Raw genomic sequence first — 26,648 nt, forward strand, 5'->3', positions numbered from 1 at the left:
GCCTGACTATATAGCATTGTGTGTACTGCCACTGTGCACCTCGCTCAGCCACGCTATATATAGCATTGTGTTTACTGCCACTCTGTGTACACCGCTCAGCCAGACTATATACCATTGTTTACTGACACTCTGTGTACACCGCTCAGCCAGACTATATACCATTGTTTACTGACACTCTGTGTACACGGCTCAGCCTGACTATATAGCATTGTGTGTACTGCCACTGTGCACCTCGCTCAGCCACGCTATATATAGCATTGTGTTTACTGCCACTCTGTGTACACCGCTCAGCCAGACTATATACCATTGTTTACTGACACTCTGTGTACACCGCTCAGCCAGACTATATACCATATACCGTTATGTCGGAACGCTGTTTCAGTGCTGCCGGAGGCATCGTCACAGATCGGCGTATCCGCCTCTCCACAGAAAATGCAGACCGTCTGACTCAAATTAAAATGAATCAATCCTGGATTGGAAATGACTACGCAACACTCCAGGACCCCAACCAAGTAACATGACCAATGAACATCTGGGATGGTGTAGCGTTTCCGGTCCCTGTTTATTGAACCTCTCATCTGTATTACATTTATGACTGCATGGCGGCAAAAAGCATTGCTGCTATATCCGCACGCTTTTTGTCCTCATGCAAGGCCTGGGTTGTTGTGTCTCAAAAAGCATGGCCTTCTCCTCCTGCGCCTGCTCCTGTTCCATCACGTGTGCTGCAGCTGCTGCTGGGTTAGCGTTGCCGGTCCCTGTTTATGGAACCTCTTATCTTTATTACATTTATGACTGCATGGCGGTACAAAGCATGCTATCCGCACGCTTCTTGTCCTCATGCAAGGCCTGGGTTGTTGTGTCTCACAAAGCGTGGCCTTCTCCTCCTGCGCCTCCTCCTGTTCCATCACGTCTGCTGCTGCTGGGTTAGCGTTGCCGCGTGGTCCCTGTTTATTGAACCACTTATCTTTATTACATTTATGACTGCATGGCGGTACAAAGCATGCTATCTGCACGCTTCTTGTCCTCATGCAAGGCCTGGGTTGTTGTGTCTCACAAAGCGTGGCCTTCTCCTCCTGCGCCACCCTCCTCCTGTTCCATCACGTGTGCTGCTGCTGGGTTAGCGTTACCGGTCCCTTTTCCTGGAACCTCTTATATGTATTACATTTATGACTGCATGCCGACAAAAAGCATGTTACCTGTGCAAAGAAAACAGACATTTCCCGCATTTAAAAGACAGTTTTCCCTGACCTTTTTTAGATATTTAATTTGTGCAGGGCAGTGGACCATTGCCTTTAAATGGAAAACACCCACTCTAGAAATTGATATGGTGAAACATCGCTTAGATTTAATTGCATTAACAGACCGGGTTTTCTACTTAGGCGTTGAAAATTTGGACCGCTTTAATAAAATCTGGGATGCTTGGCTAACATATAGGGGACAACGTTAGAAATTTATCAATAAAACTACAGGATGATAACTTGGAATTTTACTCGGAGAGGGCAGAGAGGAAGGGAAAGTGGTTTACAGGTCCGACCGCGCATGAGATTTAAGTGTTGTGTTCTTTTGTTTAGTAGGCTGTATCTAGCCTAATATAACCTGCAATTTCCATATTTGTTGTGCTCATTTGATGTAATGTCAATTTCCTTCTGTTATTCTGCACCAGCTAATTTTAACATATTCTATGCTGGTATTATGTATACTTTATGCACTTCAATAAACTTCGTCTTTATAAGTAGAAACTTTAAAATCGATTTTCTCAAAAACTATAAGCTCTTTTTGCTAATTTTTTTTTTCCTCTTGTACCCACTCCCAAGGTGCACATACCCTGTAAATTTGGGGTATGTAGCATGTAAGGAGGCTTTACAAAGCACAAAAGTTCGGGTCCCCATTGACTTCCATTATGTTCGGAGTTCGGGTCGAACACCCGAACATCGCGGCCATGTTCGGCCTGTTCGGCCCGAACCCGAACATCTAGATGTTCGCCCAACACTAATGTGAATAGAAGCTGAGAAATGTTTTCCCCACAATAATGCCTCTTGTACATCGTCGACTCTTATCTTTTGGGAGAAACCTATGTAATTTCCCGTCAAAAAATGACTTGCTGGTTGAATAAAAGTAACTTTAAGTCAAAATTTGCCAGGGGTATGAATAATTATGGGCAGCACTGTATGTACAGCGGCATGCATGGGCCCTTTGTAGAGCACAGGCCCAGTCATGACCACGAGCCCTACGCCACTGTCATTCACTGTATGCGCTGTATCTCACGCCTAACACGTGATGCGACTTATCATTCAGTCGATTGTACCACAATGCAACGTGCTCAGTGTGAACGCTGCCGCAGCACATGGCACATGGCTCAGGTGTGGAGTTCCTTCTGAGTCCTGGAATCTGTGGAGATATTGTGGTCATTTAAATACAGTAAAATCCCTCTATAGTAAACTCCAAGGACCAGGAAAAGTAGTTTACTATATCCGACGTTTACTATATCAGAATTGGTTATACATTGTATATTTATACACACATTTTCTGGGACCTGATGACTGAGTTTACTATATCCAGAGATTACTGTAACAAGATTCTACTACTGTGTATGAATTTTTACAATGACATTTTTTTTAACCTTTACACAGACGTTTCTATTAAATGTAATGAGAGATAATGAAGTGCAGAGAGTCCAGTTTTACCGAAACTTTGAATAGGTGAATACAGAGAACACCTCTCACAGTGTAATGTCTGTTATTTATATACTGTATGCAGAGCCGGGACAAGGTCCTCCAGCACCCAAGGCTGAGACACCAAAGTGCGCCCCTCCATTCCTCCCACCCCAGCCGTCACACACTGATTGCTATTACACTAAGAGGGCCACAGGGCCCACAACCTCCCCAACACCTTAATCTCTAGTTATCTGGCTTGCAGTCACTGCCATGTATCCCCTTTTCTTATTTCTTTCTGCTTTATACACGATTAGGAATGACAGCTGAATGAATTGTGCGCCCCCTCTTACACTGCGCCCTGAGGCTGGAGCCTCTCCAGCCTATGCCTCGGCCCGGCCCTGACTGTATGTGTAGTGCTTAGCATCAATCTAGTCAGGGATATATTAGCAGATCATATAGTCAGCATGACCTTGGTCAGCAGTGTATAAATTTAAGGGTATAAATTTAAAGGGTATTAATTTTAAGGGTACTTTAGACAAACCGAATTATACCAGAATTGAGCCAGAAGGGAACAGAAGTGAACTAGCACAAAACTCTGGGCTGTTGTTCATCTGCTGATTTACTACACCCTGCATAGAAGTACCTTCAATACCATATTGAACATACACCAGCTAAACATACAGCCAGCTAAATTTAAGCACTGCACACCCGAATCGGGTGACCCGATTACCAAATTACTGATGGTTTCACCGTGCCTCACCAACCACACCACTGCTGATCTTCACTGGCTGCTCCACTGCTGAACTCCCCATCAGCTGATCCATCGCCGACCTCCAGACAAGTTACGTTATTACCAACCAGACACACAACATCCACCAATCACACACAGCTGGATTTTTTGCCATCATTGATGTTCTGCCAACTTCACTGCTGAACTCCTGTGGACTGCTCCTTACCAGATTAATTATTGATGCAACTTTGCTGAACCCCTTCAGCCACATCATTGGTGACATTTATCTCATCTTGGTCTAACTGCTGTCCCCCTGTCTATGCTTCCACTCTCCACACCCCATCCTACCTTATCCCATCAGTACAAAATGTTCCCTCCTGTTCACTCCCTTAACCCTCCACCATTTCCTAGCCATCTCCCTCCCCATCTCGCTCTCCCCCATCACCACATGCTCTACCTCCACCTCCTTCTACACCTTATCCCCCTTCTGTTTCCCCGCACCCTCTCCCCTTCTGTCCTTAGACTCCCTTTTGGCCCTCAACCCTCATGCACCTCCCTTCCCCCCCCCCCAACTCTACCCACACACCCCCTTGGCATAACCTTATTCCTATCCATCCTACCCCTAGGCATTCGCTCCCTGTTTCCTGTGGCCTCTGGAATGCCAGGTCCACCCGCAATAAGCTGCTCTCTGGAACTCGCTCCCTCCAGCCACCAGACTCGCCCCCACCTTTAATACCTTCACACAAGCTCTCAAGACTCACCTCTTCACGCTCACATACCCCCTACACCAGCACCATAATATGTTCTGTTAGACACCCTCTCGCAGACACACCTATTGTCTCCACCCCACCCTCTGGCAGGGCCCTCTCCCTTAGGGCTCTTTCACATTAGGGCAGATTTTCTGCGTTTCAACGCAAAGGATAAAGTTTGCGTTACCCAAGGTGAAATGAAAGTCCATAGACTTTCATTTTAGCTTTCACATATAACGCAGCCTTTTTGTGCGTTGCGTTCCACTGCACCCAGGCGCAGTTTTTTGGCCAACGCTAGCTTTATGCGTTACAACGTTAGTCAATGTAAAACGCACACTATGCGCGTTTTTAATCCGTTAACGCAGGCAATCAGTCCCAGAATGCAACAGAGGAACAATGTAGAAAGTTGAAAACTAAAAGAAAAAAAAATTATCTGCGTTTTCCTATGTCCTGTAACGCATTGAAAACGGATTAAAAACGCACACTCACTGCAGTGCAACGCATATCAAAACGCATTAAAACGCATACAACAAAACTTATGCTTTGAGCGTTCTCCAACGCAAGCTCAGCTTGATTATGCAATCTTACTGACAATCACCCCTCTTGTGGACTAGAACAGTCTCTATTTTGACCTATGACACTGTATTGTTATCAAATCATTTGCATGATCTTGTTTTGTTGTGAGTTTCCGTATGTTCTACCTGTATGTTAACCCATTTATCTATTGTGCAGCGCTGCGTAAGATGTTGGCGCTATATAAATACAATAAATATTATTAATAATATTAATCTCTTCTGCAGTCAGCTTGTGCTTTCTCTATCTTGTTCCAGGAAAGTTCTCAATCCTCACAGATTGTCTGGAGATTGTCACCAAGCCGGGATCTGAGGTCACCCTGCCCATCACAGTCCCGGTAACCCTGACCCATACAGAGCCGGGGAGATGTGATCAGATAGAGTGGAAATACAGAGAAAAAGAGAGACATAACTACACACAAATAGCCAGACACAAAGCATGTGCACAGAACATATTTGAATTCAGTATATTCACCAATGTTACTGTTACATTATCAGAGAATGGAAGCCTCATCATACACAACGTGACCGAGAAGTACCAAGGGAATTACAGTGTGGACATACTTAACTCTACTAACAATTTCAAAAGAACACACAATTACTATTACAATCTTCATGTGGAAGGTAAGTGGTTTATTATCCACCCTACAGCCATAGAGGGGTCCTCACTGCTCGGGGGATATTATTATATAGACACACATTATTACACTCTACATGTGGAAGGTAAGTGGTGTATAATCCCCCTACAGCCATAGAGGAGTCCTCACTGCTCCGGAGGTATTATTATATAGACACACATTATTACACTCTACATGTGGAAGATAAGTGGTGTATAATCCCCCTACAGCCATAGAGGGGTCCTCACTGCTCGGGGGGTATTATTATATAGACACACATTATTACACTCTACATGTGGAAGATAAGTGGTGTATAATCCCCCTACAGCCATAGAGGAGTCCTCACTGCTCCGGGGGTATTATTATATAGACACACATTATTACACTCTACATGTGGAAGATAAGTGGTGTATAATCCCCCTACAGCCATAGAGGAGTCCTCACTGCTCCGGAGGTATTATTATATAGACACACATTATTACACTCTACATGTGGAAGATAAGTGGTGTATAAACCCCCTACAGCCATAGAGGGTTCCTCACTGCTCCGGGGGGTATTATTATATAGACACACATTATTACACTCTACATGTGGAAGATAAGTGGTGTATAATCCCCCTACAGCCATAGAGGAGTCCTCACTGCTCCGGGGGGTATTATTATATAGACACACATTATTACACTCTACATGTGGAAGATAAGTGGTGTATAATCCCCCCTACAGCCATAGAGGGGTCCTCACTGCTCCGGGGGTATTATTATATAGACACACATTATTACACTCTACATGTGGAAGATAAGTGGTGTATAATCCCCCTACAGCCATACAGGGTTCCTCACTGCTCCGGGGGTATTATTATATAGACACACATTATTACACTCTACATGTGGAAGATAAGTGGTGTATAATCCCCCTACAGCCATAGAGGGGTCCTCACTGCTCCGGGTGTATTATTATATAGACACACATTATTACACTCTACATGTGGAAGATAAGTGGTGTATAATCCCACCTACAGGCATAGAGGGGTCCTCACTGCTCCGGGGGTATTATTATATAGGCACACATTATTACACTCTACATGTGGAAGGTAAGTGGTGTATAATCCCCCTACAGCCATAGAGGGGTCCTCACTGCTCCGGGGGTATTATTATATAGGCACACATTATTACACTCTACATGTGGAAGGTAAGTGGTGTATAATCCCCCTACAGCCATAGAGGAGTCCTCACTGCTCCGGGGGGTATTATTATATAGACACACATTATTACACTCTACATGTGGAAGGTAAGTGGTGTATAATCCCCCTACAGCCATAGAGGGGTCCTCACTGCTCGGGGGTATTATTATATAGACACACATTATTACACTCTACATGTGGAAGATAAGTGGTGTATAATCCCCCCTACAGCCATAGAGGGGTCCTCACTGCTCCGGGGGTATTATTATATAGACACACATTATTACACTCTACATGTGGAAGATAAGTGGTGTATAACCCCCCCCCCCCCCTACAGCCATAGAGGGATCCTCACTGCTCCGGGGGTATTATTATATAGACACACATTATTACACTCTACATGTGGAAGATAAGTGGTGTATAACCCCCCCCCTACAGCCATAGAGGGGTCCTCACTGCTCCGGGGGTATTATTATATAGACACACATTATTACACTCTACATGTGGAAGATAAGTGGTGTATAATCCCCCTACAGCCATAGAGGAGTCCTCACTGCTCCGGGGGTATTATTATATAGACACACATTATTACACTCTACATGTGGAAGGTAAGTGGTGTATAATCCCCCTACAGCCATAGAGGAGTCCTCACTGCTCCGGGGGTATTATTATATAGACACACATTATTACACTCTACATGTGGAAGATAAGTGGTGTATAATCCCCCCCTACAGCCATAGAGGGTTCCTCACTGCTCCGGGGGGTATTATTATATAGACACACATTATTACACTCTACATGTGGAAGATAAGTGGTGTATAACCCCCCCCCCCCTACAGCCATAGAGGGGTCCTCACTGCTCCGGGGGTATTATTATATAGACACACATTATTACACTCTACATGTGGAAGATAAGTGGTGTATAATCCCCCTACAGCCATAGAGGAGTCCTCACTGCTCCGGGGGTATTATTATATAGACACACATTATTACACTCTACATGTGGAAGATAAGTGGTGTATAATCCCCCTACAGCCATAGAGGAGTCCTCGCTGCTCCGGGGGTATTATTATATAGACACACATTATTACACTCTACATGTGGAAGATAAGTGGTGTATAACCCCCCCCTACAGCCATAGAGGGGTTCTCACTGCTCCGGGGGTATTATTATATAGACACACATTATTACACTCTACATGTGGAAGATAAGTGGTGTATAATCCCCCTACAGCCATAGAGGAGTCCTCACTGCTCCGGGGGTATTATTATATAGACACACATTATTACACTCTACATGTGGAAGGTAAGTGGTGTATAATCCCCCTACAGCCATAGAGGGGTCCTCACTGCTCCGGGGGTATTATTATATAGACACACATTATTACACTCTATATGTGGAAGGTAAGTGGTGTATAATCCCCCTACAGCTATAGAGGAGTCCTCACTGCTCCGGGGGGTATTATTATATAGACACACATTATTACACTCTACATGTGGAAGGTAAGTGGTGTATAATCCCCCTACAGCCATAGAGGAGTCCTCACTGCTCCGGGGGTATTATTATATAGACACACATTATTACACTCTACATGTGGAAGATAAGTGGTGTATAATCCCCCCCTACAGCCATAGAGGGTTCCTCACTGCTCGGGGGTTATTATTATAAAGACACACATTATTACACTCTACATGTGGAGGATAAGTGGTGTATAATACCCCTACAGCCATAGAGGGGTCCTCACTGCTCCGGGGGTATTATTATATAGACACACATTATTACACTCTACATGTGGAAGATAAGTGGTGTATAATCCCCCCCTACAGCCATAGAGGGTTCCTCACTGCTCCGGGGGGTATTATTATATAGAAACACATTATTACACTCTACATGTGGAAGGTAAGTGGTGTATAATCCCCCTACAGCCATAGAGGGGTCCTCACTGCTCTGGGGGTATTATTATATAGACACACATTATTACACTCTACATGTAGAAGATAAGTGGTGTACAATCTCCCTACAGCCATAGAGGAGTCCTCACTGCTCCGGGGGGTATTATTATATAGACACACATTATTACACTCTACATGTGGAAGGTAAGTGGTGTATAATCCCCCTACAGCCATAGAGGTGTCCTCACTGCTCCGGGGGGTATTATTATATAGACACACATTATTACACTCTACATGTGGAAGATAAGTGGTGTATAATCCCCCTACAGCCATAGAGGGGTCCTCACTGCTCCGGGGGGTATTATTATATAGACACACATTATTACACTCTACATGTGGAAGGTAAGTGGTGTATAATCCCCCTACAGCCATAGAGGGATCCTCACTGCTCCGGGGGTATTATTATATAGACACACATTATTACACTCTACATGTAGAAGATAAGTGGTGTATAATCCCCCTACAGCCATAGAGGGGTCCTCACTGCTCCGGGGGTATTATTATATAGACACACATTATTACACTCTACATGTGGAAGATAAGTGGTGTATAATCCCCCCCTACAGCCATAGAGGGGTCCTCACTGCTCCGGGGGTATTATTATATAGACACACATTATTACACTCTACATGTAGAAGATAAGTGGTGTACAATCTCCCTACAGCCATAGAGGAGTCCTCACTGCTCCGGGGGGTATTATTATATAGACACACATTATTACACTCTACATGTGGAAGGTAAGTGGTGTATAATCCCCCTACAGCCATAGAGGTGTCCTCACTGCTCCGGGGGTATTATTATATAGACACACATTATTACACTCTACATGTGGAAGGTAAGTGGTATATAATCCCCCTACAGCCATAGAGGGGTCCTCACTGCTCCGGGGGGTATTATTATATAGACACACATTATTACACTCTACATGTGGAAGATAAGTGGTGTATAATCCCCCTACATCCATAGAGGGGTCCTCACTGCTCGGGGGTATTATTATATAGACACACATTATTACACTCTACATGTGGAAGATAAGTGGTGTATAATCCCCCTACAGCCATAGAGGAGTCCTCACTGCTCCGGGGGTATTATTATATAGGCACACATTATTACACTCTACATGTGGAAGATAAGTGGTGTATAATCCCCCTACAGCCATAGAGTAGTCCTCACTGCTCCGGGGGTATTATTATATAGACACACATTATTACACTCTACATGTGGAGGATAAGTGGTGTATAATCACCCTACAGCCATAGAGGGGTCCTCACTGCTCCGGGGGTATTATTATATAGACACACATTATTACACTCTACATGTGGAAGGTAAGTGGTGTATAATCCCCCTACAGCCATAGAGGAGTCCTCACTGCTCCGGGGGGTTATTATATAGACACACATTATTACACTCTACATGTAGAAGATAAGTGGTGTATAATCCCCCTACAGCTATAGAGGGATCCTCACTGCTCCGGGGGTATTATTATATAGACACACATTATTACACTCTACATGTGGAGGATAAGTGGTGTATAATCACCCTACAGCCATAGAGGGTTCCTCACTGCTCCGGGGGTATTATTATATAGACACACATTATTACACTCTACATGTGGAAGGTAAGTGGTGTATAATCCCCCTACAGCCATAGAGGGGTCCTCACTGCTCCAGGGGTATTATTATATAGACACACATTATTACACTCTACATGTGGAAGATAAGTGGTGTACAATCTCCCTACAGCCATAGAGGGGTCCTCACTGCTCCGGGGGTATTATTATATAGACACACATTATTACACTCTACATGTGGAGGATAAGTGGTGTATAATCACCCTACAGCCATAGAGGGTTCCTCACTGCTCCGGGGGTATTATTATATAGACACACATTATTACACTCTACATGTGGAAGGTAAGTGGTGTATAATCCCCCCTACAGCCATAGAGGGGTCCTCATTGCTCCGGGGGAATTATTATTATATAGACACACATTATTACACTCTACATGTGGAAGGTAAGTGGTGTATAATCCCCCTACAGCCATAGAGGGTTCCTCACTGCTCCGGGGGTATTATTATATAGACACACATTATTACACTCTACATGTGGAAGGTAAGTGGTGTATAATCCCCCCTACAGCCATAGAGGGGTCCTCATTGCTCCGGGGGAATTATTATTATATAGACACACATTATTACACTCTACATGTGGAAGGTAAGTGGTGTATAATCCCCCTACAGCCATAGAGGGATCCTCACCGCTCCGGGGGTATTATTATATAGACACACATTATTACACTCTACATGTGGAAGATAAGTGGTGTATAAACCCCCTACAGCCATAGAGGTGTCCTCACTGCTCCGGGGGTATTATTATATAGACACACATTATTACACTCTACATGTGGAAGATAAGTGGTGTATAATCCCCCTACAGCCATAGAGGAGTCCTCGCTGCTCCGGGGGTATTATTATATAGACACACATTATTACACTCTACATGTGGAAGGTAAGTGGTGTATAATCCCCCTACAGCCATAGAGGTGTCCTCACTGCTCCGGGGGTATTAATATATAGATACACATTATTACACTCTACATGTGGAAGATAAGTGGTGTATAATCCCCCTACAGCCATAGAGGGGTACTCACTGCTCCGGGGGTATTATTATATAGGCACACATTATTACACTCTACATGTGGAAGATAAGTGGTGTATAATCCCCCTACTGCCATAGAGGGTTCCTCACTGCTCCGGCGGTATTATTATATAGACACACATTATTACACTCTACATGTGGAAGATAAGTGGTGTATAATCCTCCTACAGCCATAGAGGGTTCCTCACTGCTCCGGGGGTTTAATTATATAGACACACATTATTACACTCTACATGTGGAAGGTAAGTGGTGTATAATCCCCCTACAGCCATAGAGGGGTCCTCACTGCTCCGGGGGGTATTATTATATAGACACACATTATTACACTCTACATGTGGAAGGTAAGTGGTGTATAATCCCCCTACAGCCATAGAGGGTTCCTCACTGCTCCGGGGGGTATTATTATATAGACACACATTATTACACTCTACATGTGGAAGATAAGTGGTGTATAATCCCCCTACAGCCATAGAGGGGTCCTCATTGCTCCGGGGGTATTATTATATAGACACACATTATTACACTCTACATGTGGAAGATAAGTGGTGTATAATCCCCCTACAGCCATAGAGGAGTCCTCACTGCTCCGGGGGTATTATTATATAGACGCACATTATTACACTCTACATGTGGAAGATAAGTGGTGTATAATCCCCCTACAGCCATAGAGGTGTCCTCACTGCTCCGGGGGTATTATTATATAGACACACATTATTACACTCTACATGTGGAAGGTAAGTGGTGTATAATCCCCCTACAGCCATAGAGGAGTCCTCACTGCTCCGGGGGTATTATTATATAGACACACATTATTACACTCTACATGTGGAAGATAAGTGGTGTATAAACCCCCTACAGCCATAGAGGTGTCCTCACTGCTCCGGGGGTATTATTATATAGATACACATTATTACACTCTACATGTGGAAGATAAGTGGTGTATAATCCCCCTACAGCCATAGAGGGGTACTCACTGCTCCGGGGGTATTATTATATAGGCACACATTATTACACTCTACATGTGGAAGATAAGTGGTGTATAATCCCCCTACTGCCATAGAGGGTTCCTCACTGCTCCGGGGGTATTATTATATAGACACACATTATTACACTCTACATGTGGAAGATAAGTGGTGTATAATCCTCCTACAGCCATAGAGGGTTCCTCACTGCTCCGGGGGTTTAATTATATAGACACACATTATTACACTCTACATGTGGAAGATAAGTGGTGTATAATCCCCCTACAGCCATAGAGGGGTCCTCATTGCTCCGGGGGTATTATTATATAGACACACATTATTACACTCTACATGTGGAAGATAAGTGGTGTATAATCCCCCTACAGCCATAGAGGAGTCCTCACTGCTCCGGGGGTATTATTATATAGACGCACATTATTACACTCTACATGTGGAAGATAAGTGGTGTATAATCCCCCTACAGCCATAGAGGTGTCCTCACTGCTCCGAGGGTATTATTATATAGACACACATTATTACACTCTACATGTGGAAGATAAGTGGTGTATAATCCCCCTACAGCCATAGAGGTGTCCTCACTGCTCCGGGGGTATTATTATATAGACACACATTATTACACTCTACATGTGGAAGGTAAGTGGTGTATAATCCCCCTACAGCCATAGAGGGGTCCTCACTGCTCCGGGGGTATTATTATATAGACCAGTGTTTCCCAACCTTTTCCGGCCCGGGGAACACTGTCTGACCAAATTTTTCTCCGGGGAACGGCGCGCGCGCGCGCGCGGTGGGGGCGATGCGGCCCCCGGTTGTTTGCGCGACCTAGTGGACAGTGCCGCTATGGGGGGGTGTGCGGCTGCATAGCTGGCATAGTTGCCCCAGTGTAGGGAGTTTAGTTGCCTCAGTATAGTGCCCCAGTATAGCCAGTATAGTGCCCCAGTATAGCCAGTATAGTACCCCAGTATAGCCCCCCAGTATAGCCAGTATTGTGCCCCAGTATAGCTAGTATAGTGCCCCAGAATAGTGCCCCAGTATAGCCAGTTTAGTGCCCCAGTATAGTGCCCCAGTATAGCCAGTATAGTGCCCCAGTATAGCCCCCCAGTATAGCTAGTATAGTGCCCCAGTATAGCCAGTATAGTGCCCCAGTATAGCCAGTATAGTACCCCAGTATAGCCCCCCAGTATAGCCAGTATTGTGCCCCAGTATAGCTAGTATAGTGCCCCAGAATAGTGCCCCAGTATAGCCAGTTTAGTGCCCCAGTATAGTGCCCCAGTATAGCCAGTATAGTGCCCCAGTATAGCCCCCCAGTATAGCTAGTATAGTGCCCCAGTATAGCCAGTATAGTGCCCCAGTATAGCCAGTATAGTACCCCAGTATAGCCCCCCAGTATAGCCAGTATTGTGCCCCAGTATAGCTAGTATAGTGCCCCAGTATAGCTAGTATAGTGCCCCAGAATAATGCCCCAGTATAGCCAGTTTAGTGCCCCAGTATAGTGCCCCAGTATAGCCAGTATAGTGCCCCAGTATAGCCCCCCAGTATAGCTAGTATAGTGCCCCAGTATAGCCAGTATAGTGCCCCAGTACAGCCAGTATAGTACCCCAGTATAGCCCCCCCAGTATAGCCAGTATTGTGCCCCAGTATAGCTAGTATAGTGCCCCAGTATAGCCAGTTTAGTGCCCCAGTATAGCCAGTATAGTGCCCCAGTATAGCCCCCCAGTATAGCTAGTATAGTGCCCCAGTATAGCCAGAATAGTGCCCCAGTATAGCTAGAATAGTGCCCCAGTATAGCCAGTTTAGTGCCCCAGGATAGCCAGCATAGTACCCCAGAATAGTGCCCCAGTATAGCCAGTTTAGTGCCTCCCGCCCGTCCCCGCGGCCGCCTCTGTTATTACCTTGTTAACAGCGGCCGCTCTCCCCTCTCCGGCGTGTGTATATTCAAGCAGCGTATCTCCGGCTGCTCTGTGTGATGCACTGATGCGGAAGAAAGGAGGGCAGCGACTTCCTGTAACGGCGATATGTATCGCCGTTACTATGGTAACCGAGCCCTGCCTCCTTCCGCATCAGTGCATCACACAGAGCAGCCGGAGATACGCTGCTAGCATATACATGGTCTGGAGAGGGGAGAGCGGCCGCTGCTAAGGTAATAACAGCGGCGGCCGCAGGGACGGGCGGGAGGGGGGATAAGAGCACGGCACACCAGGCAACGTTCCGCGGCACACTAGTGTGCCGCGGAACAGCGGTTGGGAAACACTGATATAGACACACATTATTACACTCTACATGTGGAAGGTAAGTGGTGTATAATCCCCCTACAGCCATAGAGGGATCCTCACTGCTCTGGGGGTATTATTATATAGACACACATTATTACACTCTACGGGCTCGATTCACAAAGCGGTGCTAACCCAGTTAGAGACTTTAGGCGTGATAACCATTGCACCACGCTGGTGAAAAGCCAGTTTAGGCGTGATAAGTTTAGGTGTGATAAGTTTAGGCGTGATATGTTTAGATAAGTGTAGATAGCGTGCAAAGTCCCGCACGCGAAGCAGCGCCATTAAACTCTATGCAAAGTGCACCAGACTTTGCTAGCGCAAAACTTTTGATCAGCTGTGCACTGCGGTGCTAACCTAGTTGGTGCTTAAACTTCTCATGCCTAAACTTATCACGCCTAAACTTATCATGCCTAAACTTATCACACCTAAACTTATCACACCTAAACTTATCATGCCTAAACTGAGTTTAGGCATGATAAAGGGCTTTTCACCAGCGTGCTAACTGTTAGCACCGCTTTGTGAATCAGGCCCCACATGTGGAAGATAAGTGGTGTATAATCCCCCTACAGCCATAGAGGGTTCCTCATTGCTCCGGGGGTATTATTATATAGACACACATTATTACACTCTACATGTGGAAGATAAGTGGTGTATAAACCCCCTACAGCCATAGAGGGGTCCTCACTGCTCCGGGGGTATTATTATATAGACACACATTATTACACTCTACATGTAGAAGATAAGTGGTGTATAATCCCCCTACAGCCATAGAGGGGTCCTCACTGCTCCGGGGTTATTATTATATAGACACACATTATTACACTCTACATGTAGAAGATAAGTGGTGTATAAACCCCCTACAGCCATAGAGGAGTCCGGAGCTGGGAAAAAAGGGCGCATGCCGCTAGTGGACAAAAAGGGCGCCGCCATTCACTCCCATAATAAATAGCGTTTAATGGGCGCCGAGTAGGAAAAAAGGGCGCCGGAGCTAAATAAAGTTTATAAACGGCGCCAGGAGCTAAATAAAGTTTACAAACGGCGCCCGGCGATGTTTAATGATTTATAACTGAGCTTGTGGTGATTTACGTTTATAAAATGCACCCGTGCCGAATAACGTTTATGAAAATAATAAACATATTTATCTTATTTAAATAATTAAAACATTATTTAAAGTTTTATCTCTTACTGTTTGTAAAACATTATTATTCACAAAATAAAGCGATCAGTACGTAACGTAAATTGCAAAATATTTTTTGAATCCACAATTAGTAAAACATTATTATCCACATAATAAAGGGGGGTCTTAGGTTTAGGCACCAACAGGGGGGTCTTAGGTTTAGGCACCAATAGGGGGGTCTAGGGGTTAGGGGTAGGTACAGGGAGGGGTACTTAGGCAACAACAGGGGGGGGTCTTAGGTTTAGGCACTAACAGGGGGGTCTTAGGTTTAGGCACCAACAGGGGGGTTTTAGGTTTAGGCATTAACAGGGGGGTCTTAGGTTTAGGCACCAACAGGGGGGTCCTAGGTTTAGGCACCAAGAGGGGGGTCTAGGGGTTAGGGGTAGGTACAGGGAGGGTTACTTAGGCACCAACAGGGGGGGTCTTAGCACACTATATTTATAAACCCTATTAATGATTAATTATTATTTAGAGTTTACACCCCGCGCCCTTTTTGTCCAGGCGCCCTTTTTGTACGTACGCGAGGAGTCCTCACTGCTCCGGGGTATTATTATTATATAGACACACATTATTACACTCTACATGTGGAAGATAAGTGGTGTATAATCCCCCCCTACAGCCATAGAGGGGTCCTCACTGCTCGGGGGGTATTATTATATAGACACACATTATTACACTCTACATGTGGAAGATAAGTGGTGTATAATCCCCCTACAGCCATAGAGGGTTCCTCATTGCTCCGGGGGTATTATTATATAGACACACATTATTACACTCTACATGTGGAAGATAAGTGGTGTATAAACCCCCTACAGCCATAGAGGGGTCCTCACTGCTCCGGGGTTATTATTATATAGACACACATTATTACACTCTACATGTAGAAGATAAGTGGTGTATAATCCCCCTACAGCCATAGAGGGTTCCTCACAGCTCCGGGGGTATTATTATATAGACACACATTATTACACTCTACATGTGGAAGATAAGTGGTGTATAAACCCCCTACAGCCATAGAGGGGTCCTCACTGCTCCGGGGTTATTATTATATAGACACACATTATTACACTCTACATGTAGAAGATAAGTGGTGTATAATCCCCCCTACAGCCATAGAGGGGTCCTCACTGCTCCGGGGGTATTATTATATAGACACACATTATTACACTCTACATGTGGAAGATAAGTGGTGTATAATCCCCCTACAGCCATAGAGGGGCCCTCACTGCTCCGGGGGTATTATTATATAGACACACATTATTACACTCTTCATGTGGAAGATAAGTGGTGTATAATCCCCCTACAGCCATAGAGGGGTCCTCACTGCTCCGGGGGTATTATTATATAGACACACATTATTACACTCTACATGTGGAAGATAAGTGGTGTATAATCCCCCCCTACAGCCATAGAGGGGTCCTCACTGCTCCGGGGTTATTATTATATAGACACACATTATTACACTCTACATGTAGAAGATAAGTGGTGTATAAACCCCCTACAGCCATAGAGGAGTCCGGAGCTGGGAAAAAAGGGCGCATGCCGCTAGTGGACAAAAAGGGCGCCGCCATTCACTCCCATAATAAATAGCGTTTAATGGGCGCCGAGTAGGAAAAAAGGGCGCCGGAGCTAAATAAAGTTTATAAACGGCGCCAGGAGCTAAATAAAGTTTACAAACGGCGCCCGGCGATGTTTAATGATTTATAACTGAGCTTGTGGTGATTTACGTTTATAAAATGCACCCGTGCCGAATAACGTTTATGAAAATACTAAACATATTTATCTTATTTAAATAATTAAAACATTATTTAAAGTTTTATCTCTTACTGTTTGTAAAACATTATTATTCACAAAATAAAGCGATCAGTACGTAACGTAAATTGCAAAATATTTTTTGAATCCACAATTAGTAAAACATTATTATCCACATAATAAAGGGGGGTCTTAGGTTTAGGCACCAACAGGGGGGTCTTAGGTTTAGGCACCAATAGGGGGGTCTAGGGGTTAGGGGTAGGTACAGGGAGGGGTACTTAGGCAACAACAGGGGGGGGTCTTAGGTTTAGGCACTAACAGGGGGGTCTTAGGTTTAGGCACCAACAGGGGGGTTTTAGGTTTAGGCATTAACAGGGGGGTCTTAGGTTTAGGCACCAACAGGGGGGTCCTAGGTTTAGGCACCAAGAGGGGGGTCTAGGGGTAAGGGGTAGGTACAGGGAGGGTTACTTAGGCACCAACAGGGGGGGTCTTAGCACACTATATTTATAAACCCTATTAATGATTAATTATTATTTAGAGTTTACACCCCGCGCCCTTTTTGTCCAGGCGCCCTTTTTGTACGTACGCGAGGAGTCCTCACTGCTCCGGGGTATTATTATTATATAGACACACATTATTACACTCTACATGTGGAAGATAAGTGGTGTATAATCCCCCCCTACAGCCATAGAGGGGTCCTCACTGCTCGGGGGGTATTATTATATAGACACACATTATTACACTCTACATGTGGAAGGTAAGTGGTGTATAATCCCCCCCTACAGCCATAGAGGGTTCCTCACTGCTCCGGGGGTATTATTATATAGACACACATTATTACACTCTACATGTGGAAGATAAGTGGTGTATAATCCCCCTACAGCCATAGAGGAGTCCTCACTGCTCCGGGGGGTATTATTATATAGACACACATTATTACACTCTACATGTGGAAGGTAAGTGGTGTATAATCCCCCTACAGCCATAGAGGAGTCCTCACTGCTCCGGGGGTATTATTATATAGACACACATTATTACACTCTACATGTGGAAGGTAAGTGGTGTATAATCCCCCTACAGCCATAGAGGAGTCCTCACTGCTCCGGGGGTATTATTATATAGACACACATTATTACACTCTACATGTGGAAGGTAAGTGGTGTATAATCCCCCTACAGCCATAGAGGAGTCCTCACTGCTCCGGGGGTATTATTATATAGACACACATTATTACACTCTACATGTGGAAGATAAGTGGTGTATAATCCCCCTACAGCCGTAGAGGGGTCCTCACTGCTCCGGGGGTATTATTATATAGACACACATTATTACACTCTACATGTGGAAGGTAAGTGGTGTATAATCCCCCTACAGCCATAGAGGGTTCCTCACTGCTCCGGGGGTATTATTATATAGAAACACATTATTACACTCTACATGTGGAAGGTAAGTGGTGTATAATCCCCCTACAGCCATAGAGGGGTCCTCACTGCTCCGGGGGTAATATTATATAGACACACATTATTACACTCTACATGTGGAAGATATATGGTATATAATCCCCCTACAGCCATAGAGGAGTCCTCACTGCTCCGGGGGTATTATTATATAGACACACATTATTACACTTTACATGTGGAAGATAAGTGGTGTATAATCCCCCTACAGCCATAGAGGGTTCCTCACTGCTCCGGGGGTATTATTATATAGACACACATTATTACACTCTACATGTGGAAGGTAAGTGGTGTATAATCCCCCTACAGCCATAGAGGGTTCCTCACTGCTCCGGGGGTATTATTATATAGACACACATTATTACACTCTACATGTGGAAGATAAGTGGTGTATAATCCCCCTACAGCCATAGAGGAGTCCTCACTGCTCCGGGGTTATTATTATATAGACACACATTATTACACTCTACATGTGGAAGGTAAGTGGTGTATAATCCCCCTACAGCCATAGAGGGGTACTCACTGCTCCGGGGGTATTATTATATAGGCACACATTATTACACTCTACATGTGGAAGATAAGTGATGTATAATCCCCCTACAGCCATAGAGGGGTCCTCATTGCTCCGGGGGAATTATTATATAGGCACACATTATTACACTCTACATGTGGAAGGTAAGTGGTGTATAATCCCCCTACAGCCATAGAGGGGTCCTCATTGCTCCGGGGGTATTATTATATAGACACACATTATTACACTCTACATGTGGAAGGTAAGTGGTGTATAATCCCCCTACAGCCATAGAGGGGTCCTCATTGCTCCGGGGGTATTATTATATAGACACACATTATTACACTCTACATGTGGAAGGTAAGTGGTGTATAATCCCCCTACAGCCATAGAGGGGTCCTCATTGCTCCGGGGGTATTATTATATAGACACACATTATTACACTCTACATGTAGAAGATAAGTGGTGTATAATCCCCCCTACAGCCATAGAGGGGTCCTCATTGCTCCGGGGGTATTATTATATAGACACACATTATTACACTCTACATGTAGAAGATAAGTGGTGTATAATCCCCCTACAGCCATAGAGGGGTCCTCACTGCTCCGGGGGTATTATTATATAGACACACATTATTACACTCTACATGTGGAAGATAAGTGGTGTATAATCCCCCTACAGCCATAGAGGGGTCCTCACTGCTCCGGGGGTATTATTATATAGACACACATTATTACACTCTACATGTGGAAGATAAGTGGTGTATAATCCCCCTACAGCCATAGAGGGGTCCTCACTGCTCCAGGGGTATTATTATATAGACACACATTATTACACTCTACATGTGGAAGATAAGTGGTGTATAATCCCCCTACAGCCATAGAGGGATCCTCACTGCTCCGGGGGTATTATTATATAGACACACATTATTACACTCTACATGTAGAAGATAAGTGGTGTATAATCCCCCTACAGCCATAGAGGGGTCCTCACTGCTCCGGGGGGTATTATTATATAGACACACATTATTACACTCTACATGTGGAAGATAAGTGGTGTATAATCCCCCTACAGCCATAGAGGGATCCTCACTGCTCCGGGGGTATTATTATATAGACACACATTATTACACTCTACATGTAGAAGATAAGTGGTGTATAATCCCCCCTACAGCCATAGAGGGGTCCTCACTGCTCCGGGGTTATTATTATATAGACACACATTATTACACTCTACATGTAGAAGATAAGTGGTGTATAATCCCCCTACAGCCATAGAGGAGTCCTCACTGCTCCGGGGGTATTATTATATAGACACACATTATTACACTCTACATGTGGAAGGTAAGTGGTGTATAATCCCCCTACAGCCATAGAGGGGTCCTCACTGCTCCGGGGGTATTATTATATAGACACACATTATTACACTCTACATGTGGAAGATAAGTGGTGTATAATCCCCCCTACAGCCATAGAGGGGTCCTCACTGCTCCGGGGGTAATATTATATAGACACACATTATTACACTCTACATGTGGAAGATAAGTGGTGTATAATCCCCCTACAGCCATAGAGGGGTCCTCACTGCTCCGGGGGTATTATTATATAGACACACATTATTACACTCTACATGTGGAAGATAAGTGGTGTATAATCCCCCTACAGCCATAGAGGGATCCTCACTGCTCCGGGGGTATTATTATATAGACACACATTATTACACTCTACATGTGGAAGGTAAGTGGTGTATAATCCCCCTACAGCCATAGAGGGGTCCTCACTGCTCTGGGGGTATTATTATATAGACACACATTATTACACTCTACATGTGGAAGATAAGTGGTGTATAATCCTCCTACAGCCATAGAGGGGTCCTCACTGCTCCGGGGTATTATTATATAGACACACATTATTACACTCTACATGTAGAAGATACGTGGTGTATAATCCCCCCTACAGCCATAGAGGGGTCCTCACTGCTCCGGGGGTATTATTATATAGACACACATTATTACACTCTACATGTGGAAGATAAGTGGTGTACAATCTCCCTACAGCCATAGAGGGGTCCTCACTGCTCCGGGGGTATTATTATATAGACACACATTATTACACTCTACATGTGGAGGATAAGTGGTGTATAATCACCCTACAGCCATAGAGGGTTCCTCACTGCTCCGGGGGTATTATTATATAGACACACATTATTACACTCTACATGTGGAAGGTAAGTGGTGTATAATCCCCCCTACAGCCATAGAGGGGTCCTCATTGCTCCGGGGGAATTATTATTATATAGACACACATTATTACACTCTACATGTGGAAGGTAAGTGGTGTATAATCCCCCTACAGCCATAGAGGGTTCCTCACTGCTCCGGGGGTATTATTATATAGACACACATTATTACACTCTACATGTGGAAGGTAAGTGGTGTATAATCCCCCCTACAGCCATAGAGGGGTCCTCATTGCTCCGGGGGAATTATTATTATATAGACACACATTATTACACTCTACATGTGGAAGGTAAGTGGTGTATAATCCCCCTACAGCCATAGAGGGATCCTCACCGCTCCGGGGGTATTATTATATAGACACACATTATTACACTCTACATGTGGAAGATAAGTGGTGTATAAACCCCCTACAGCCATAGAGGTGTCCTCACTGCTCCGGGGGTATTATTATATAGACACACATTATTACACTCTACATGTGGAAGATAAGTGGTGTATAATCCCCCTACAGCCATAGAGGAGTCCTCGCTGCTCCGGGGGTATTATTATATAGACACACATTATTACACTCTACATGTGGAAGGTAAGTGGTGTATAATCCCCCTACAGCCATAGAGGTGTCCTCACTGCTCCGGGGGTATTAATATATAGATACACATTATTACACTCTACATGTGGAAGATAAGTGGTGTATAATCCCCCTACAGCCATAGAGGGGTACTCACTGCTCCGGGGGTATTATTATATAGGCACACATTATTACACTCTACATGTGGAAGATAAGTGGTGTATAATCCCCCTACTGCCATAGAGGGTTCCTCACTGCTCCGGCGGTATTATTATATAGACACACATTATTACACTCTACATGTGGAAGATAAGTGGTGTATAATCCTCCTACAGCCATAGAGGGTTCCTCACTGCTCCGGGGGTTTAATTATATAGACACACATTATTACACTCTACATGTGGAAGGTAAGTGGTGTATAATCCCCCTACAGCCATAGAGGGGTCCTCACTGCTCCGGGGGGTATTATTATATAGACACACATTATTACACTCTACATGTGGAAGGTAAGTGGTGTATAATCCCCCTACAGCCATAGAGGGTTCCTCACTGCTCCGGGGGGTATTATTATATAGACACACATTATTACACTCTACATGTGGAAGATAAGTGGTGTATAATCCCCCTACAGCCATAGAGGGGTCCTCATTGCTCCGGGGGTATTATTATATAGACACACATTATTACACTCTACATGTGGAAGATAAGTGGTGTATAATCCCCCTACAGCCATAGAGGAGTCCTCACTGCTCCGGGGGTATTATTATATAGACGCACATTATTACACTCTACATGTGGAAGATAAGTGGTGTATAATCCCCCTACAGCCATAGAGGTGTCCTCACTGCTCCGGGGGTATTATTATATAGACACACATTATTACACTCTACATGTGGAAGGTAAGTGGTGTATAATCCCCCTACAGCCATAGAGGAGTCCTCACTGCTCCGGGGGTATTATTATATAGACACACATTATTACACTCTACATGTGGAAGATAAGTGGTGTATAAACCCCCTACAGCCATAGAGGTGTCCTCACTGCTCCGGGGGTATTATTATATAGATACACATTATTACACTCTACATGTGGAAGATAAGTGGTGTATAATCCCCCTACAGCCATAGAGGGGTACTCACTGCTCCGGGGGTATTATTATATAGGCACACATTATTACACTCTACATGTGGAAGATAAGTGGTGTATAATCCCCCTACTGCCATAGAGGGTTCCTCACTGCTCCGGGGGTATTATTATATAGACACACATTATTACACTCTACATGTGGAAGATAAGTGGTGTATAATCCTCCTACAGCCATAGAGGGTTCCTCACTGCTCCGGGGGTTTAATTATATAGACACACATTATTACACTCTACATGTGGAAGATAAGTGGTGTATAATCCCCCTACAGCCATAGAGGGGTCCTCATTGCTCCGGGGGTATTATTATATAGACACACATTATTACACTCTACATGTGGAAGATAAGTGGTGTATAATCCCCCTACAGCCATAGAGGAGTCCTCACTGCTCCGGGGGTATTATTATATAGACGCACATTATTACACTCTACATGTGGAAGATAAGTGGTGTATAATCCCCCTACAGCCATAGAGGTGTCCTCACTGCTCCGAGGGTATTATTATATAGACACACATTATTACACTCTACATGTGGAAGATAAGTGGTGTATAATCCCCCTACAGCCATAGAGGTGTCCTCACTGCTCCGGGGGTATTATTATATAGACACACATTATTACACTCTACATGTGGAAGGTAAGTGGTGTATAATCCCCCTACAGCCATAGAGGGGTCCTCACTGCTCCGGGGGTATTATTATATAGACCAGTGTTTCCCAACCTTTTCCGGCCCGGGGAACACTGTCTGACCAAATTTTTCTCCGGGGAACGGCGCGCGCGCGCGCGCGGTGGGGGCGATGCGGCCCCCGGTTGTTTGCGCGACCTAGTGGACAGTGCCGCTATGGGGGGGTGTGCGGCTGCATAGCTGGCATAGTTGCCCCAGTGTAGGGAGTTTAGTTGCCTCAGTATAGTGCCCCAGTATAGCCAGTATAGTGCCCCAGTATAGCCAGTATAGTACCCCAGTATAGCCCCCCAGTATAGCCAGTATTGTGCCCCAGTATAGCTAGTATAGTGCCCCAGAATAGTGCCCCAGTATAGCCAGTTTAGTGCCCCAGTATAGTGCCCCAGTATAGCCAGTATAGTGCCCCAGTATAGCCCCCCAGTATAGCTAGTATAGTGCCCCAGTATAGCCAGTATAGTGCCCCAGTATAGCCAGTATAGTACCCCAGTATAGCCCCCCAGTATAGCCAGTATTGTGCCCCAGTATAGCTAGTATAGTGCCCCAGAATAGTGCCCCAGTATAGCCAGTTTAGTGCCCCAGTATAGTGCCCCAGTATAGCCAGTATAGTGCCCCAGTATAGCCCCCCAGTATAGCTAGTATAGTGCCCCAGTATAGCCAGTATAGTGCCCCAGTATAGCCAGTATAGTACCCCAGTATAGCCCCCCAGTATAGCCAGTATTGTGCCCCAGTATAGCTAGTATAGTGCCCCAGTATAGCTAGTATAGTGCCCCAGAATAATGCCCCAGTATAGCCAGTTTAGTGCCCCAGTATAGTGCCCCAGTATAGCCAGTATAGTGCCCCAGTATAGCCCCCCAGTATAGCTAGTATAGTGCCCCAGTATAGCCAGTATAGTGCCCCAGTACAGCCAGTATAGTACCCCAGTATAGCCCCCCCAGTATAGCCAGTATTGTGCCCCAGTATAGCTAGTATAGTGCCCCAGTATAGCCAGTTTAGTGCCCCAGTATAGCCAGTATAGTGCCCCAGTATAGCCCCCCAGTATAGCTAGTATAGTGCCCCAGTATAGCCAGAATAGTGCCCCAGTATAGCTAGAATAGTGCCCCAGTATAGCCAGTTTAGTGCCCCAGGATAGCCAGCATAGTACCCCAGAATAGTGCCCCAGTATAGCCAGTTTAGTGCCTCCCGCCCGTCCCCGCGGCCGCCTCTGTTATTACCTTGTTAACAGCGGCCGCTCTCCCCTCTCCGGCGTGTGTATATTCAAGCAGCGTATCTCCGGCTGCTCTGTGTGATGCACTGATGCGGAAGAAAGGAGGGCAGCGACTTCCTGTAACGGCGATATGTATCGCCGTTACTATGGTAACCGAGCCCTGCCTCCTTCCGCATCAGTGCATCACACAGAGCAGCCGGAGATACGCTGCTAGCATATACATGGTCTGGAGAGGGGAGAGCGGCCGCTGCTAAGGTAATAACAGCGGCGGCCGCAGGGACGGGCGGGAGGGGGGATAAGAGCACGGCACACCAGGCAACGTTCCGCGGCACACTAGTGTGCCGCGGAACAGCGGTTGGGAAACACTGATATAGACACACATTATTACACTCTACATGTGGAAGGTAAGTGGTGTATAATCCCCCTACAGCCATAGAGGGATCCTCACTGCTCTGGGGGTATTATTATATAGACACACATTATTACACTCTACGGGCTCGATTCACAAAGCGGTGCTAACCCAGTTAGAGACTTTAGGCGTGATAACCATTGCACCACGCTGGTGAAAAGCCAGTTTAGGCGTGATAAGTTTAGGTGTGATAAGTTTAGGCGTGATATGTTTAGATAAGTGTAGATAGCGTGCAAAGTCCCGCACGCGAAGCAGCGCCATTAAACTCTATGCAAAGTGCACCAGACTTTGCTAGCGCAAAACTTTTGATCAGCTGTGCACTGCGGTGCTAACCTAGTTGGTGCTTAAACTTCTCATGCCTAAACTTATCACGCCTAAACTTATCATGCCTAAACTTATCACACCTAAACTTATCACACCTAAACTTATCATGCCTAAACTGAGTTTAGGCATGATAAAGGGCTTTTCACCAGCGTGCTAACTGTTAGCACCGCTTTGTGAATCAGGCCCCACATGTGGAAGATAAGTGGTGTATAATCCCCCTACAGCCATAGAGGGTTCCTCATTGCTCCGGGGGTATTATTATATAGACACACATTATTACACTCTACATGTGGAAGATAAGTGGTGTATAAACCCCCTACAGCCATAGAGGGGTCCTCACTGCTCCGGGGGTATTATTATATAGACACACATTATTACACTCTACATGTAGAAGATAAGTGGTGTATAATCCCCCTACAGCCATAGAGGGGTCCTCACTGCTCCGGGGTTATTATTATATAGACACACATTATTACACTCTACATGTAGAAGATAAGTGGTGTATAAACCCCCTACAGCCATAGAGGAGTCCGGAGCTGGGAAAAAAGGGCGCATGCCGCTAGTGGACAAAAAGGGCGCCGCCATTCACTCCCATAATAAATAGCGTTTAATGGGCGCCGAGTAGGAAAAAAGGGCGCCGGAGCTAAATAAAGTTTATAAACGGCGCCAGGAGCTAAATAAAGTTTACAAACGGCGCCCGGCGATGTTTAATGATTTATAACTGAGCTTGTGGTGATTTACGTTTATAAAATGCACCCGTGCCGAATAACGTTTATGAAAATAATAAACATATTTATCTTATTTAAATAATTAAAA

At 45.0% G+C, this 26,648-nt stretch overlaps 1 protein-coding gene across 3 annotated transcripts in view; it reads left to right on the forward strand.

Moving 5' to 3' along the window:
- The window catches only part of LOC137547429 (uncharacterized), a 309,151-nt gene that overhangs the window by 201,902 nt on the left and 80,601 nt on the right, over positions 1 to 26,648 (forward strand). For all 3 annotated transcript variants that reach the window (XM_068271011.1, XM_068271010.1, XM_068271012.1), the window contains one exon: positions 4,964 to 5,329. In XM_068271011.1, coding sequence (XP_068127112.1) covers positions 4,964 to 5,329 — 366 coding nt within the window. The remainder of the gene's footprint in view (positions 1 to 4,963; positions 5,330 to 26,648) is intronic.

This window comes from Hyperolius riggenbachi, chromosome 2 (assembly GCF_040937935.1).
Source record: "Hyperolius riggenbachi isolate aHypRig1 chromosome 2, aHypRig1.pri, whole genome shotgun sequence".
Lineage (NCBI taxonomy): Eukaryota > Metazoa > Chordata > Amphibia > Anura > Hyperoliidae > Hyperolius > Hyperolius riggenbachi.